Source organism: Cheilinus undulatus, linkage group 4 (assembly GCF_018320785.1).
Source record: "Cheilinus undulatus linkage group 4, ASM1832078v1, whole genome shotgun sequence".
Classification (NCBI taxonomy): Eukaryota; Metazoa; Chordata; class Actinopteri; order Labriformes; family Labridae; genus Cheilinus; species Cheilinus undulatus.
Window position 1 is genome coordinate 10,026,541 of NC_054868.1, and position 19,043 is coordinate 10,045,583.

Sequence of the window (19,043 nt, forward strand, 5' to 3'; positions counted from 1 at the left end):
GAAACAGAATGTGGAATTTTGTTTTCATGTTTCTCTGCACTTGTCTGCTGCTCTAAGGCAGGAGGGGATTGGGGAGCTGATGAGTGCAGGAGATGTGTCAAAAGGCAGCATTTGCCAGAACACAGAAGTGGTCACACGCCAGATAGACGTTCATAGTTCTATTGCATGGATATATTTCACATTCATCTGGGAAACCTCCCATACAACGCGCTTGGGAAGGGCAGCACTTTTCAAAATATTCTCACAAGATGATTGGATGCACATTCTGTCACATGCGTTATGGGCCAATTAGAGCAGCAAGACAAAATGAGATGTGTGCAGCCCACTTGTAACCTGAGTTTGAGAGACAGGTGCTGTTGTTGTTTATGAACAGTGGAGCTTGTTTGCAGATAAAACTCATAGCGAGGCAGGTCAGGAGAAGTGAAAAAACATCTTTGCCAAAAGAAGCTTTCAGTGTGACTCTTAGCTCTTGTTTGTCTTGTCCAAACCGGCAGTAACTGTTTTTTATAATGGCTCACAGTAGAACTAAACCCATCCCATAATAATCGCAAACTCATGCCAAAGCAGGTTGGGAAAAGAGCAAGAACATTTTTTTCCTTCATGTAAAGCTTTCACGACTCTTTATAGTTAAGAGAGAAGGGTTGACCAGTTCTGATAAAACAGCAGCCAAACTGTAGCTACATCCAAGCTAAACGCTACAACGTCAGCAGTCATGACTACCCTCTCCCTGTACAACTAAACCCCGCCTGTAGCTACCACCTCGCTATCCTCAAATACTGCTGATTGGTCTGTTTTCAGACTTGGCACATTCATTTCAGATTGGAACTCTGCAAGATGGATTTGCCTGATGACAGATGTGTAATCAGGTCAATCCATCTGCTTTGCAAGGTTACTGAAGACGATAAGACAGAAAAAAGTTTTTCTCTTCTGCCTCTCAGGGCTTCTGATGCCTCCCTTAGGCTTTTATTTCCCTACAAAGATGCTCATGTAAGTGATGATCTGAATATGTTTTCTTCTTTGTTCTTGAACAATATTGTCATGACTTTATGAGAATCTTTCTCACTTCTGTTTTCTATCTTGAACATGATCTCCCTTACATGTGATATCTGGAGTGTTACATTGTTTTTAGCAGCTAATGTAGACGTCAGAAAGGAACCTCACACAGCTCACTAGTCGGTGATAAATACTGTAGCAATGACAGGAGGAGAATGTTGAATATTTGATAAAGACATGAGCCAACGTGTTGACATGACTCCAAGTGGGAGGTCTGCATTTTACCAAGTATGTCCTTATGATGTGAGACCAGACACACGACCATGTCCAGGAGATTGACTGAGGGTGGTGTGAAGGATTTCTGAAGTGGTTTCTTTCTCATGTTGCACTGGGGCGCTTTGGGCCCAATTGTAAATCGTTTTTTAGTACCTTTTTTAATTTTGTTGGAATACAAGTTGTATACTTTAATAAGTTTGTGTAAAAACACATTCATCCTTTTTAGCTTTGAAGTTTGGGTAACCAAGATAATCCATGTTCTGAATGTCGTACTGTGTATCTTTTATGTATTACAACATTTAAGCACCTGGCTCTGAATGAGGTTTGATGGAGAGCGAGTTACCTATTGGGATATGAATTGCATGAAATGCAGTGAGGTCTCTCAAATGTGTTGCTAAATACCAAGTAATAACTATGCATAATTTTAAATGCATTGTTCCCTGAAAAAGAAATTAAATGAAATGAGCACTGAATTTTAAAAAAGGACAAGCATGTTGTCATTGTACAGTGTATTTGTTGGAGAGAATTGATCGAAACGAATTTGACAATATTCAGATTAAAAGCCCTGTAAAGTATTTTGATATTTTTGTGTGTAAAATTAAAAGGACGGATTAAGACGACTTTTTGTCAATAAATGTATTTTACTGAGTTGTTTTATATTTTCTCTTGGGTGTTCATGATTTATCTGTTATTGAAGTATGTGCTTAAAAAGAGTGGGAATGATGGCTAACTTTGCCCTGCTCTGGCATCAGGTCACTTGAGCCTTTTTGCAACCTTGGGAATGTCAAGAACAGTTCAGGGAAGCACATGAAGTGATAGGATGACATGGAAATGGCAGCCAAAGCTACAGGCAAACACCCCTGCCATGATTTTGGTCTTAACAGATGAGGACGAAATTATTAGTCCCCCATGAACATTTCTTTTACAAAGTATTTCCCAAATGCTGTTAAAGAGAGAAGTATTTCTTACAAACATCCTAGTTTTATTTTGGATGATAACATTATTTACTTTGCACACAGAATCAAAACTATTTCACAAAAACTACCAGGGTCAAAATTCTTACACCCCCCCCCAGAGCTGACCTTTTTTGTTGAGCCATAGCACAAACCACTGTTGTGCAATGATGTGCTTTAACTTTGTAATTTTCAAAGCTGTAAAATCAAGTAAAAAATGAAGGTTATCGTCCAATTTACAAACAGTATAAAAAATGTCAGTAAGGATTTGAGCCTTTACTGGAGAAAGCATCATGGCAAAAACAAATCAGTTTGTGTTAAGAGTTGGAGTGAGAACTATCATCCAGAAATTCAGTGAGAGCCACACAGTCCAGAACAAGCTTGGCAGAGGTAGGAAGAGAAAGATTTCAAAGAACCTGGAAAGAAAACTAGTGAGAGACGTTTCTAAAGACCCCAGAACAACTGCATAGAAGGACTTAGCCAAGTCAGGATTTCAAGCCAGGCTGGAGTATGCTAGGAACAACCTGGAGAACAATTATGCATACTGGAAGCATGTCCTTTGGTCAGATGAGACCAAACTTGAGCTCTTTGGCCACAGAGATGTTGCTGATGTTTGGAGAAATAAAGAAGAGGCCTGTAACCCAAAGAACACTGTCCCCACAATGAAATACAAGAACCCCTAAACTTAGGGAGCTCTTAGGAGCATTTTAAAATTTCAAAACAATTTCAATCACACAACATCTGATCAGCATTTTACCATAAATTTATTTGATACTCCATTGTTATCACCATTAATAATTTATTACATATCGTAACATTTTTAAAAATAATAGTTTACGGATTCGGAAAATGTATGTTTCTAACAGACTTCAGTCCAGGTCCAAAGGGTGTTCAACAAGCATACAGTAGTGAGTGACTTATAGCTTTATTATTTGTTGGTTAATTATTTACCAGCACTTTATCAAATGTAATTTCCGTGGGGAAGATTAATGGAGGAACATCAGCATTGTCAGGCTATAAAAATGTTCCTTGTGAACCCTTCAGTATAGAATGTCAGATCGTTTACCCTTCATTAGAGTTTGAGTTACAACTGATTTCTTAATGTTTAATATGCAAATCCATGAGCATGTATGAATGGCTTACAAACACTTTTAACTTCATTGGAAAAATGGCTGCTTAGTGCGACAAAAAATCATTAAGTCACCATGTTTTAGAGATCTTCAGGAAATAATTACCACCTTATATCATTATTACCATCTTAGTAAGAGAGGTGACCAAGAAGTCATATTCACTTTGAGAGAGATCCTGTGTGGATCTAAGAGGTGCAAACATCACTGCAGCCTCTCACTGATCTGGGCTTTAGCAGAGTGGCTACCTCTGCTCAGTGCAGAACACATGAAAGCTTGCTTGGAGTTTGCAGCAAACTCTAGGTGTGTGGGCAGGACAGGAGTGTAGCTAGGGATTTAGGGCCCCCCTTAACCAGATAGCCAAGCCACAAATGTTTTTACAGATAACTGCATTTTAATGTATTTTTTAACAATATTTTCCCCATTTATGAGCAACATTTTATTATGCTTAAATTAAGTGCTGGGCTACACCATTTAGACATTTTGGGGGGGGGGGGGCAGCCCCCTACTTTTGATTCAATAATTACACTACTATGAAAATAAATAAATAAAAACACACTTTTCATTGCAGGCTTCACAAGGGCCCCTCCCTACTGAGGGCCCGGTAATCAGTACCCATTTTCCGCCCTGTGCTACACCCATGGGCTGGATTTCTGACCATGGTATTGCTGTACTTGTACATCGAGAATCTCTCTCTTTTTCATTATATTCTGTTTATTTTAGATGCACCTTTAATGCTGTTATAGAAAAATTCCCTCCTTATCTTTACACTTCAACACTTCACTGAAATACTAAGGTAAAACCAAAGGTAAAATATATGAAGTTAACATATCTTTTACTATTTTTTTACTGCTTTATAGAGAGGCTTTATGGACACCGAGTTATAAATGTTCTGAATGAGCCACGAGAGGAGGAAGAGGAGGGGCGATGACGGAGTGGCTTCAGCACGCGAGCTGTTTACAGTCGTAAACCAATCACCTGGACCATCTGAGACAGGAGCCATGTTGTAACTTTTACTGTAGACGGTGCCTGTTTTATTAGGCTGCTGACCGTCCGGACCAGTGACTACCTCCCTTTTGTAAAGAAGGAATATCTTGACTCGGTTTTCTTGATTTCGGAGACGAAATGAACGCAAACAGCTTCCTTGTTGCAGTACGGAGAGGATGCACGCAGACCTTCAGACGACCTCAACTCTTTTTACCTGCTTCCTCCTCACTGGTGAGCTTTAGATATCATTTATGCACACTAAACTCTCTCTGAGTATATTTTCATAGGTTTCCTGTTTTTCTATCAGATTTACCAGAGTATCACGTGTGTCGTGTTTGTATGTGCTGAGTCATTCCTAGAAACAGTTTTCTTTAACTTCATTCTGTACGAAAACCTTTACTGTTAAACCCTACATTCACCTTTAGCGCCGATGTGATTTTCTGATAAGCCCGAGTGTTGATCAGAGGACAGCTGCAGAGCCAGGGCATGTAAGGTTATGAGTGGGCTGCACATTCATAGTGGGATTTATGCCAGTAGGTGGTCTACACTGTAATATATCTGCCCTTTTTTATGACAGGCTGGTTTTATTTTTTAAAAAGCTTCACTGTATTATTCTATAACTTTACAGTGAAGCATCGGTGGAAATAACTTAACATATTTACTCAACTACTGTAACTGAGTGGTGTAACTCCCTTACATGTAACTTTAAATCCATTCTGAGTTAATTGGCCTTCATTATTGAAATTAATTGACAGTGCTAATTGGCCAGTGTAAGTTCAACTCCAGTTGATCTAAGCTCTGCCCACTACCATCTCAAATCTGGAGGGATGTGTGGGCGGAGTTCCCCATCATGCCCTTGGGCATTAACCTGGCACACCACTCGTAGACAGTGTTTGGGAAAGGGCAGAGCCTTTGAAAAAGAAAAACTTCGGAGGGGGGATTGGATGAACGTACTGTCTGTAACATCTTTACGGGCCAATCAGAGCAACAAAACATGTGACGTAGGAGCTGCACCCCTGTGATACTCAACCTATTGCTCACTGTTCCAAAGGCTCATCCAAGAGCCCACCCAAATCCTTCACATTTGATCCATGTTAACACAAGCAGACTCCATAGTAGTTGGCCCCCATTTGAGGGATGGCTAGCATTTTTCTTTCCTCTATTTTGTTGTTGTTTTAAAAAATATATAAGAGGCAAAAAGGTACCAAATGAAGAGCTGTTAGGAGCCAAAGGCCTGATCCTTTTACTTAGCTGCTACAAATAATCCAGATCTCTCTGAAAGAGCTGCAGTTCCCATCATTCTGAGCGAGGCTGGTTAGGTATAAACTATATAAACTATATAAATTATTTAGTTATAAACAGTTATGTTAAATGTGTTAGGTGTGCCCACCACTGGGAAGGTCAGATCATAACTTGGTTTATCTGCAGACCTGTTACAAACGTTGTGTGTTGAGGTAACCTGCAACTAAGTCAAAATCAGAAGATGGACTCCTCAAGCTAGTGAAGCTCTAAGGGACTGCTTTGAATCAACAAGACTGGAATGTGCTGCTGGAAACAGATGAGGACAGTATGAACATTGACAGACATGTTGATTGTTTTACTGAGTACATCAACTTCTGTAGAGACACGGTCATACCTACAAAGACTGTTCGCTGTTTACCCAATAACAAACCCTGGATCACAAGTGACATAAAAGCAATCCTCAACCAGAAAAAGAAAGCTTTTAGAGACGGTGACAAAGAACGGCTCAAGAAGTGCAGCATGAGTTGAAGAGGAGACTGAAGATGGCAAAGCTGGAATACAAAAAGAAGACAGAGAGGAATTTTCAACACAGCAACATCCGTGAGCAGTACAGGGGCTCCACAAGGAACAGTCCTGGCTCCATTCCTGTTCACACGGTATACATCAGACTTCAAATACAGCACTGAGTCCTGCCACATTCAGAAATACTCTGATGACACTGCTATCGTGGCATGTATCAGAAATGGACATGAAGCCAAATACAGGGATCTGATAAGTGCCTTCAATGACTAGGGTCACAAAAACTGCCTGCTACTCAACACCTCAAAGACAAAGGAAATGATCATAGATTTCCGCAGATCCAAACCCCCTCTTCAGCCAGTGAACACTTGTGGCGTGGACAGGTGTACACCTGGATAATAAGTTGGACTGGTCTAAAAATGTAGACTTCATCTACAAAAAAGGGCAGAGCCGCCTCTTTTGCCTGAGAAGACTCCGATCAATAGACATCTGCAGTAAGATGCTGCAAGGCGTCTGAACAAACTGGTTAAAAAAGCTGGCTCTGTGGTCGGAATCAAGCTGAACTCATTGGAGGATGAGGTGGAGAGACGCACAATGAAAAAGGTGGAGGCCATTCTGAGGAACATGGATCATCCACTTCATATCTCCCTCAATGAGCAAAGAAACAACGGTGGTGGACTGCTCCTATCCCTGCGCTGCAGGACAGAAAGATATAGAAAATCTTTCATTCCATCAGCAATTAGACTTTATAATTCTACCGTAAACAGATGAGAGAGACTCCAGACAATTGAATTTCCCTGCGGGGATAAATTAAGTTCTTGTATTGTATTGTATTGTATTGTATAAAAAAAGCATATACTTTAAGGAGGATCATTTCAAGTAGTTTTGTACTGGTGGAATACCCAAAGGGCTACTGCAACATTTAGCTCACTGTCAGGAGTGTTTTTCAAGTAATTCTTTGTTTTAATAGTTAATAGTTCACCCTGACCTCACATCGCCCAAAATCACCAGTACAACCAGTTACAGACTGGTTTAATTTTCTGCTTCCTTTGTTTTTCTCTGTTTACCCTTCATTCTTTCCATGTAAGTAATTCCTGAATGGTTTTTCTGCAGGTTCAGGTCTGCTATCAGTCCACCGAGGTCATCCCTGCCGCACGACTGCCGTACAGAGTGGAGGTGACCGCTGGAAAACGCTACGCCTGGTGTGCCTGTGGACACAGTAAGAGACAGGTGGGTCTGAACAGTGTGGGGTCCCTCAGCTTTCACAGGTTCAGAGTCATATGTTGTGTGATTATTTTTAAGGCTTACATACTGCTGCTTTTGTCTACTCTGAAAGCTCACTTAGCTCATATTCTGAAGGATTTCATACTTTCTGCTGTCAAACTATGCTAATATGTGCCATGATCCACAAATATTAAGAAGAGGGTCACACTTCAGAAATGTTAGTTTATAAAAAATTTTATATCAGTGATTAAAAATGTTAGTGCTTCAAAAGTTTCTTATAAACGGCACAATAAAAGTATTTATTGTGTCAACACTTACCGGAACAACAAAAAAACTACAGATCATCAGTCATCATTTAACCCAAAGCTGCAACAAGAGAAAGAGAAGAGCAGCAGTGGGTCATTTATATCCTTATGGTGGCAGTTACCTGACATTTCTCGAGTACTTTTGGCATCTAATGAAGACGACCTTTCATTTCTGTATCTTTAAAGCAATCATAGAGCAGTGTGATGAACTGCCTAATGTTCTGGTACCAAAACATTGCCAGTGTATTTCTGCATATAAGGCATTGTGAAGGAGTTTGCTTGCATTTTGTGGTAAATGAAAACAAGAAATTACCCAGAGTTAAGTAGCTAGGACTTTCATTTTTGCTGCCATTTTATCAAAACAGATACACTCTATGGACAAAAGTATTCAGCCACCTGACCATTACACCAACAGGGACAGTAATGATATTGTGTTCAAATACATGGCTCACATCTCTGTTCCAGTTTACCTAAAGGTGCTTGATGGGGTTAAGGTCAGGGCTCTGTGCGGGCCAGTCAAGTCCTTCCACATCAAACTTATCAAACTCATCAAACCATGTCTGTATAGTCCTTGGTTTGTGCACTGGGGCACAGTCACGATGGAAGAGAAAAGGGCCTTACCCAAACTGTTTCCACAAAGCTGGAAGCATAGCATTGTCGAAAATGCTGAAGCATTAAGATTGGCCTTCACTGGAGATAAGGGGTCTAGCCCAAACCCTGTAAAACAGCACCATACCATTATCCCCCTTCCAATAAACCTTACAGTTGGCACAGTGCAGTCAGTCAGGTAACGTTCTCCCGGCATCCACCAAATTCAGACTCGCCCATCTGACTGCCAAACAAAGGAAGCCTGATTCATCACTCCACAGAACGTTCCCACTGCTCCACAGTCAAGTGTTGGTGTGCTTTATACCACTCCATCTGACACTTGGTATTAGGCTTGGTGATGTGAGGCTTACATGCAGATGCTCGGCCATGGAAACCCATTCATGAAGCTCCTGAAGCACAGATTTTGAGCTTACATTATTGACAGTGGAAGTTCAGAAGTCTTCAGCGATGGAATCAGCAGAGCATTGGTGACTTCAGTTGACCCTGTTCTGTGATTTTACATGGTTTTCCGCTTCATGGCCAAGTTGCTGTTCCAAACCAATTCCACTTTCTAATAATATCACTTACAGGTGACTGTGGAATATCAAGCAGATGAAATTTCACAGTTCGTCTTACTACAAAGGTGGCATCAATTACAGTTCCACGCTATTAGTCACTGAGCTCTTCAGAAGGGCTAATTTTGTATCACAAATGTTTGCAAATGGAGAGTTCATGGCTAGGTGCACCTGTAGCACCTGTGATTGAAACACCTAAATTCTTTAGTTCACTAAACTTTTGTCCATATGATGTATATATAGTTTTATTTTTACTAGTATCATATTGAAGTTCAAACTTATGGTAGGATGGCAACCCTAATACCTTTACAAGACAACTTTTGAACAAACCCTCTGTTCCCATTACCCATAAATCTTGTGGTTACCCTTATAGAGTTTTTGCTTGTCACATGAGAATCACAGGTGTGACCAGTAATGGTTAAAGATTTATCTCTGTTTACATTTCTTAGTATTCAGCAGAAAGAGCACTGGACATATTAAGACTGAATTAAACCTACAGTGTTTTTAATGTTTCCCTCAATAAAACCTAAGACATAAGCCTTCTGCCAGTTTGTAAACTTGCCTGCAAACCTTACCCTCTTCCCTACATCCTAATCCCACCAAACAGCTAAAGCCGGCCCTGTCAGTGCAACAACAGTGAGTCAGTATGTGCTTTATGTCGGACAATGTCACTGCCACACCTTAACACCAGTTATTTAACCTACCTGATCCTGTCGTAATGAAATCTGTTATAAAAAGCGACACGTGAATACAGCTTAGGAAACATTAACATGCTGATAGAGGGCCTATCAGAAAGTGAGCAGCTGCTGCTAATCTTGCATGCACTGAAAAAATAACTCCTGACCACAGACCACTATCAGACTCGTGCTGAATATACACTTTACTGGGCTGACATGTTAATGTATAAAAAATGTCTTGATGATATGCAGTCAGAAGAAAGGGACATAAGTTAAAGTGTTTAACTGGGGAACAACCAACGCATCCAGCAGAACATACAAAAAATGTCCTCTGCGGCACTACGCAGACTGTACTGCCTGACAGTAGATTATATATTACAGTTTTTAATCATACTCCTCATCCTTGCAATGAACAAAACAAGACTGGCAATTCTACCTGTAATTCATGTTGAAAAAAATGTCATGTTCAAATGTAGGCTAAATGCATTTAAATGGCATTTACATAAAGATACAATAAAATCAATATTGAGGCTTATGCACTTTTAAAATGGTTGAGAACAGAGATTTTTTCACACTGACTTAAAAGTGGGCTGACTGTCAGAGAAAATATGTGTTTGCTTGTGTAGTGGGGAGTTTTTCTGTCTTTCTTTGCCTGATATCAATCAGCCACTCCAGAACATTGTCCTTGTTGTCTTTAAACCAGTTCTGTGCAGCTTTTGCTGTATGCTCCTTGTCATTGTCTTGCTGGAAAGTAAATCTCTTCCCAAGCCTCACTTGCAGACTGAATATGACTGTCCTCCAGGATTTTTCTATATTTTGCTGCATCCATTTTTCCCTCTACCTTTACAAGCCTCCCAGGGCTGGCTGCTGAGAAGCATCCCCATAGCATGATGCTGCCTCTCATCCAAAGACAGCTGGAATTGGCTCCAGTCAATATAATGGATGAAAGCTGTAATAATTAAAATACTGACTACCAATTTTTTTTTTTTTTTAATTTTTCTAATGAAGCAAGTGAAATATTAGAGAGATTTAAAAAGAAATGCTTCATCTGATGGGACTAACAGAAATACTCAGTAATTTGTTCAAAGAAATCATAGAAAATGCAAAACTAAACAAGCTAAAAAGCTTCTGTTTGTGTTCTCTCTATCAGCCTTTCTGTGACGGTGCTCACAGGACAAAAGCTCCCAGCATCTCTCCTCTCCGCTTCACGCCTGAAAAGGATCAGAAGGTGATGCTGTGTGCCTGCAAGCAAACCAAAAACGCTCCTTACTGTGACGGCTCACACTTTAAGGTCATCTTCAGGGATGTAGTAAAGTCAGTGAAAGGTATTTTTAAATGAACGGTGCTCCAGAAGTCTGCGGTAGAAGACACAGGAGCAGAAACCATCAGTGAGATGAAGCAGAAGATCATTTCTTATGGCTACCTTAATCATGTTCAAAATGAACTACAGCAGCTCTGGGGATCACCAGTATAATATTTTATTTAATTTTGTGTCTCTGTGTTTATATTACAGGTGTGCAGATAGTAAACACATCAGCACTTAATTTAAGGTTTTTAGTGGGCTGCAAACTTGTATCAGTTATTAAATTACAATATATTTAGTGAATTACTTACTGCTTCATGCCATGAAATGTAATGTCATGTGTTGTATTATTCTCTTTCTACTTGTCTGGCTGCTATTGTGACTGTATAAATGCCAAAAGGTGCTCAGGATTTTTTAAGGTAGCACAATGCTGACACATTTGTGTTGCCTCAAAGCACAGATATAAAGTCATATATTTTCACTTGAGAGAGATGTGCCAACTGACGATAACATTTCATGTATTTTTATTGGTAAATAAATGTAACTGTTTAAACAGTATTATTGCATTTATAACTTCCGTATGTCTTAGGTTTATGCATTTTGGGACACTGCTTTTATAAAGTTAGTTTTAAAATAGCCCATTATTATTATGAATCAGTGTGGAATGAAATATATTTTCATGACGTAACCTCTTGTATGCTCAGTAGCAGTGACATGCTGGTATAGAGTGAATTATTCTACCTAATACAACAGCTAGTTAGTTTACTGACCGAGTGTTCTGGCAGGATAAGAGACCCTCCATTAGTGCTGCTGTGAACACTTCAGTGGGACTTTTCACATTGTGAATCCGGGTCATGCTACAGAATCATGCACTTTTAGGGTTGCAACATTTCTAAAAATGAATCCAGTTATCATTAATTAACATTAATTATCACCCAAACTCTTTTTAAGTATGACTTAATGATAATGATTTGTTTTTGCAGCTATAAATTTGCTAAAAAATTGAAAATATTTAAGAAACAATCATGAAAAGGTTCAGTGACAGTCCTTAAAATCTTTATTCTTATCTTTGTAAAAAAAAAAAATTCAACAAGTGTGTTATTTTAATGCCAGAAATGACTTTTATTCAGCAACACTGGGGAAAAAACACCACTAGAGTAACGCAAGTGACAAAAGTCCAGCATTTCTTATTCCTGAACTGCATTTATGACAAGTTTAAATACAATAATTTGCATAAAAGTTAAAGATCAGAACTGACACGAAGTAAAACCACCCACCAAAAGTTCTTTTAAACAGATTAAAAAAACATTTTTCAGTTCTTTAAAGACAACTACCGTTTGTGCAGTTGCTGCTTCTCAGCTGCACTCAGTTTATACCTGACCTTAAGAGGATTTACAGTGTTGAATTAAGTCAAATATTGGTGTCATTTTAGGCAGAATAAGTAAATAAACAGCACTAAATAAAGTTCATATATACACTGGAGTTATTGGTGTTACAGATCCTAATGGTGTCACACATGAGGAAGGTGACACCAATAACATTTTCCCAGAAAAATTCATCTTAAAAAATATCTGCTGCATGGAATCAAACCACATATTGATAATCATGATCTACTCACAAAATGATGCTATTTAATCTATTTGTCATCTTTTGTTGTTAGGGATGCACAGATACTGATACCAAAATGTGGCATCGGTTCCAATACCACATCTAAGTACTCATCCTCATAAAACATTGCAGATACTGGTCTCGGTGTTATTATAAAGAATGATTTAAGACACTCATGAAAGTGAAAGTTGGAGCCATGTCTGCAGCAAACTAACAAAAGTAATGATAAAAATGTACTGAAAATTAACTATTAAATGTCAGACATTGCTTTTGAATTGTGATTCAACTGAATCTTTTTTTTTTTTTTTTTTTTTTTTTAAAAAGCAAACCAATGAAACTGGCCAGGACAAGACCAATAGCACTCCTAGAGAAGATTGAAAATAATTTGACCATTGGGACATGTTAAACTAAGATGCGTCCAAAGGACATTCTCCCAGGAGCTTTGTGGCTTGTCGATGTGCCTTTTGGCAAATTCCAGTCTCTCTTTTTTATGATTTGCTTTCAATAGTGGAGTCTTGCTTGATCATCCTCCATTAAGTCCACTTTGGCTCAAACAGTGATGATGGTGCATTCTGACACTGATGCACCTTGACCTTGGCATTCCCCTCTAATCTCTTTGGAAGTTGTTCTGGGCTCATTGGTTACAATTCCTATTATCCCTCTCTTAAATGAACTTAAACTTCTGAATATGTGCAACTGTATAAAGTCTTACAGCCTTTACCTTTAACATGCTACAATTTTCTTTCTAATCTCCTGGGACAACTGTCTCCTTAGCTTTCTGTGGTCCATGTTCAGTGTGGTACACACCATGATAGGAAACAGCACACTGACTACTTTTCACCCTTTAAACAGGCAGACAGACTGATTACGAGTTTGAAGACACCTGTGACGCTAACTACAGGACACACCTTAGTTTAACATGTCCCTATGGTTACATTATTTTCCATCTTTTCTAGGGGTATTTTCATTTTTGTCCAGGCCAGTTTCATTAGTTTGTTTATTGAAATGATGCTGTTGAGGCACAACTCAAAAGCAATGTCTGATTTTCATTAGTTAATTTTCAGTACATATTTATTATTAGGCCTGAAACTGAGAACAGCACTCCCTCTCGTCTGTGATATTGCTTCATTTAAAAACACCTTACCATCAATTCAACTCAACATACAGCTGACTGACGACTGCCACTGATTGGCTCAGCTTCTAACACGTGACTCAACAGGAAGAGATTTTTTTCTATCACCTTGGTGTGCTGCTCTTGTAAACATGCATACCGGGGTCTTTCACTGGTTTGTTGATTCTGAATGATACTGGTTCCACTGGTGTAAGTACGGGTTAATCATTTACGGAAATACGTCAGCGTTTATCTCACATTAGCGTGATTTAGCAGCAGCTAACGTCAGCTAAAGCTGAGTCGAAGTGTCGGTAGCTGTCAGAGGAAACATGAACACGTTGGTGACAAAACTAGACCACAGGTGGATCAGTTTAACTTTGGGACGATGTTGGACGACTGTGGCAGCTCCCAAGGTATGTTAAGCCTTTGCATTATGCTCGAAGTCGTAACTTTTTGAAATCGAATAGTTTGACCAACATTTCTGAAATAACTGGGCTGTTTACTTGTTTCTTTTCTACGGAAGCCCAAAGCGGACACGCCACCACTCAATACAACTTCAGTAATATTGTGGTGTTACAGTGCTTGATTGGCCAGCCAAATGGCCTGACCTGAACCACACAGAGAATCCATGGAGTTTTTTTCAAGAGGACGATGAGATATGATAATAATAATAATAATAATAACAAAAATAACTTTATTTATATAGCACTTTTAAAAACAAGGGTTTACAAAGTGCTTTAAGAGAGACACCAGACTCAACAATACAGAGGAGCTGAAGGTTGCTGTCAGAGCAACCTGGGCTTCATAACACCCCAGCAGTGCCACAGACTGACTGGCTCCATGCCACATAGCATAGATGCTGTAATTTGTGCAAAAGGAGCTCCAACTAATTACAGAGAGCCTAAATTAGCATGATTTTGGATTATAAATTCTTTTTTAGATATACAGTTTTATTTGGAGGAGATGGTTCTGCCCAAAAGATGCTCCCTTGGTTAGTCAAGCAGCATGCTTTGACTTTCCAGAGAGTTCATAGCTAGAAACCTCCATATGGATAGATTTATAAATGACAACACGTGCTGAATACAATACAATTAGTTTAAAAGAAATCAATCCATAATAACATGAATCTCAATGTGATGGTACAACAAGCTTTATGCTCTAAATGAGGAGGCTGTGATGAGGAGGTTAAGCTTTTCCAGTCCCAGTATTAATGCAAACAAGCGTTAATGAGAAGTATGTCATATTTAAATACACTGCTGTGTAGAAAGAAAAAGCTGTGATTGACCATTGGAGCTTGGAGGTGGTAATTGGGATGTGGAAAGAGGTCAAAATAGATATTAGCTAAATACACAAGAGCTGATTTACACTTGCAAAAGTTGACCTGATAAAAAGCTACCAGGGATGCATGATGATAAAGGATTTTTTCTGATATTCCATTATTTACAAATTAAAATCTTAAATTATGAATATAAATTTAGCACGTGAGGGAATTTTATCATTAGATGCCTATTAAAAACAATGAAAGCCTATCTTCACACATAGATTTTTAAATGTTTCATAATTGCCAAGGGTCAGTTTTTATTAATACATGTAAATCTGGATCAAATCATGCCATTTGTTTCCACTACTGGTGCTAAAAATATGTATAACGCTTCCTCTTTTGGTTTCATTTGGAGCAGGACTACATCCACTTCAAGACACTGAAGGATCTTAAAGTATTGTGATTGTTTTGAAAGTGTATTTTAATGTGGACATTACTGACTTTCTTCTTCTTTCACTCCGGTGTGACTGCTGTCTATGCACATGTCCTTTATATGACCTTGTATGGGCATAAAAACAGAGTTTCTCTATGCTAATTACGAGAAATGTGCATGTGCTTCCAGCTTAAAAGCACCTGGCAATCATCAGCTTGAGAACACGGGTGTGAACAATTTAGCAGTTTAGAACAAGAACCAATTTAAGAAAAATCTTAGGAAAATATTGGTGACTGAGGTCCAATTATTTTCCCCAAAAACTTAAATAGGTTGTGCTCATAACAGAGTTTCAAGAGCAGGACCACACCTAGACCAGGCATCTTCCTACATTTCCATAAATTAAAACCTGACCATCTCCTTTTTTTTCTCACATCAGCAGCCAACACCCAATATCATAAATAAATAAACAACTGTAAAGCTGCATCCTGCTGATGGTTTGGTCCTTGATAGGGAAACCAGCTTTGATCAAAACAGCTGGTAGCATCAGAGCATTTTTTAAACTTCCAGTGTTAACTGTGTAGCTTTTAAGTACTTTTGTTTTCTTGTCTTCAGGTCATGCTCTCCACTATTCCTCCAGATCCCGTCATCCCCTCTAAGAAGCCGTTCAAAGTGGAGCTGGTTGGTGGAAAGCGCTACTCGTGGTGCACATGTGGATACAGCAAGAAGCAGGTACGACCACTTCCTCTTTATTACTCCTTTCTGCAGCACACATCCTCCATCCTCCCTGATCAGATCTTTGTGTTTCAGCCTTTTTGTGATGGAGCCCACAAAACCAAAGCCCAGGGCCTGTTCCCACTGCGCTTCGTTCCTGAAAAGGACTCTACAGTTTGGCTGTGTGGCTGCAAATACACCAACAACCCACCTTACTGTGATGGCACGCACAAGCAGGATTTCATCGTATCCGCAACACTACATGAACATACTGACTCTTGAGGAAGAAGCAGAGGAAACTTTGGAACTGGTATGAATGCTGCTGATGAATCCCCATTTTGTACTTGGAAAAAAAAAACGCACATAGGAGCTGATCGACCGCCAAACGTCTTCTCAGTGTTACTGTCTGTATTGTGAAGTTAGTGGCAAACAAAGCCATCTTCTTTATTTGTCCCTTCTTTCTGTCTCATTATGGCAGAAACAATGTTGCATTAAGGAGATGCTGCCAAGTAAAGCTACTCAGATATTGCTGTCTGTGTATACGGACAGTATAGGTTTACTGCAAATTAATTAACAGCACTGAATTTATTTATACATGTTAAAGATGGGATTTATTTTATCATGAGTAGAAAGTGGGTTTGCATAAGAAAACAAAGTTTTACACCATGAAGTGTGTGCATGAAGCAGTATACAACTCACTAATAACAGACTACTGCAAAAATCTGTTTTTCTCTAGTTGTATTATTTATATAAATTTGTGTTTATTGTATAAAATGTTGCACTTGACTTCCAAATAAAATATTTCCACAGAGATCTTTTATTGGTGAAAGTAAAAAAAAAAAAAAAAGAAATCACAGTAATTTTCAACTGAAAAAGTTCTTAGCAGATTTCTTTGGCTGTATTTTCTGTCCCATGAAGATGAAAGCCTGTTAGTAATGATCACTGCGGTACTTTGAGTGCAGAGGGTGTTAAATGCACTGTTATTAAAGGGTTCCCACAGCTCCTAAAAAAAGTCTGAAAAAGCCTCAAATGAACCATTTTTAAAAGGGATGCATGGTTTTGTCAGCAGATGTTAGTATTTATATAGGCAGATATAAATTGCAGATATAAAATTTAAATGTCCCAACCCCATATGAAGAACACACAACAAACTGATGGATCCAAAGTGATTGTTAGTTTATTGAAAAACCTGACATGAGGCTTTGACAAGAGGATTCTGTTTTTCTTTCTCCTTCACTTACACATTTCTGAGTTGGTTTCTAGATTATATCTAAATCTGTTTCTTTTTGAAGTTTCACTAGGCTCGTGGGAAATCTGCAATGTGGGAGAGCAATTATCAGTATTTGGATGATGAGGACATGGCAATGAAAAAAATATTTACAGCTCCTTCATGTAACTCCAAACTTGAGGTTAAAAGTTGGGACATTTTTTGGCTGTATTAGACCTCATAATTGACTTAAAATGTATCAGAATTAATGTCGTAAAGTTTTTTTATTGAACCCTGATGCCTGTATTACCCACAATACACCTCACCATGTGTTGAAGTCCTTAAGGGTGCACCTTACAAATTGATCACATCGTATTTAAACCATAGTACAGATCATAACTGACTTTAAAAATAACTTAAGCTCATCTTCAACCCTATATTAGATATAGGTCTTTAGTATTTTAGTAAAACCTGATGCCTACATTACCCACAATGCACCTCACCAGTTAATAAAGTCCTTAAAGTTGAATCCCACAGATTTATCATAGCATTTCTAAAAACCTAGCATGATTCATACTTAATTTGCTTTAAGATAACATATAATAATGCCTATCTGATATTAGATTCAAGCCTTGAGTTTTTTAGTAAAACCTACCCAGAATGCACTCACCAAGTATCAGAGTTCTTAAAGGTGACAATACACATTAATCATTGTTTCTTTTGTTCCATTGAAAGCTTCATAATTAACTTTTTAAAAATAAAATTAATTTTAACTTTAAAAAAAAGTTGGGAATTTGTGAAAATTGTAAATAAAAACTGAATATGATGAATTGCAAAGAGTTGAAAACAGTCTTATCTGAGGCAGAGCTCTTTTAAGATTGGTCCTGAGGCCTGAGAAGTCCAAACTTGATTTTGAAAGTAGTGGATGCCATGTTTTCAGCACTCAGTTCAAAATCCAGCATCTCTGATGGTATGGGGATGTATTAATGCACATGGGTGACCTGCATATTTGCGGATGTCTGTGAAACTTCAACAGTATATACAGGTTTTGGGTGGAGATAGAAATGTAACAGATTGCTACATAATCTCAGTCCTGTGACCATGAAACCAAACAAGAGTTTGTCCAGTAGGGGTCTCCTTCTGCCTAATAAACTTTTTTTTTTTTAAAGCCACAGTTTGGTTTACTATACTACACCAGCATTAAACTGATTTGACACAACAGAGAAACACTGGCTACTGATATCTGTCATGGCTATGTTATTCGTCCATGGCTGATGTTTGTCAGCAGGGTCAATATCAGCTGGATGGACAGGATGTGAACTGATGCTGTGATGCATCCTTGGCTTCAGAGCAACATACGCCAACAAAAAATAAACTTCTTCTTCGGGCAAGGCCTTGATTATTTCAGCACAACGGTGTTCCTTGTTTCAGTTCCTTGAAAACTTTTGGTATATTTTGGCATGCAGAATGCAACTGTTTGGCAGATCAAATCCTGGATAAGACAAAATATATTTCAATTTTAGAACTACAAGAACTTGTCAACTCAATTCAAAGAATTTAAAAAAGTGATTATGGCATACACTGGTAAATATGACCCAATCCCAACTTTTTCAAAATGTCTTGCTCTCAACAAATTTGAAATGGGTATATAATTTCCCAAAAATAGTACAATTATCAGTCTCAATATGTAAAATGTTGTCTTTGTGCTATTTTCAATAATACACCGGGTTTCAGTGTTTTGCAGAGTTCAAGCTTGTTCATCACTCTTTCTGTTCCTTTCTGCATTGGTGATGAGCTTACAAATGGGTGTTTAATCTTTATGCACCAAACCAACCTGATCTAGGCACAGTTGCTATGGACCAATCTTACTGCTGCCAAACTTTCCATCAGCTCTCCTTTCTACTGCTGTCAATTAGTCTGTTGCGTGGATCCGTGCTACCCTC

General features: G+C 38.6%; 2 protein-coding genes across 2 annotated transcripts; both read left to right on the forward strand.

The window, feature by feature from the left end:
• The first annotated feature begins 4,293 nt into the window (after positions 1-4,293).
• LOC121508664 (CDGSH iron-sulfur domain-containing protein 3, mitochondrial-like) lies at positions 4,294-11,327 on the forward strand. Its single transcript, XM_041785656.1, has 3 exons — positions 4,294-4,567; positions 7,211-7,327; positions 10,617-11,327. The coding sequence occupies exons 1-3, from the start codon at positions 4,475-4,477 to the stop codon at positions 10,803-10,805; spliced, it is 399 nt and encodes a 132-aa protein (XP_041641590.1). The 5' UTR covers positions 4,294-4,474; the 3' UTR covers positions 10,806-11,327.
• A 2,263-nt stretch (positions 11,328-13,590) lies between these two features.
• LOC121508679 (CDGSH iron-sulfur domain-containing protein 3, mitochondrial-like) lies at positions 13,591-16,704 on the forward strand. Its single transcript, XM_041785682.1, has 3 exons — positions 13,591-13,901; positions 15,795-15,911; positions 15,990-16,704. Exons 1-3 carry the CDS (start codon positions 13,818-13,820, stop codon positions 16,173-16,175), a joined length of 387 nt encoding a protein of 128 aa, XP_041641616.1. The 5' UTR covers positions 13,591-13,817; the 3' UTR covers positions 16,176-16,704.
• The last annotated feature ends 2,339 nt before the right edge of the window (positions 16,705-19,043 follow it).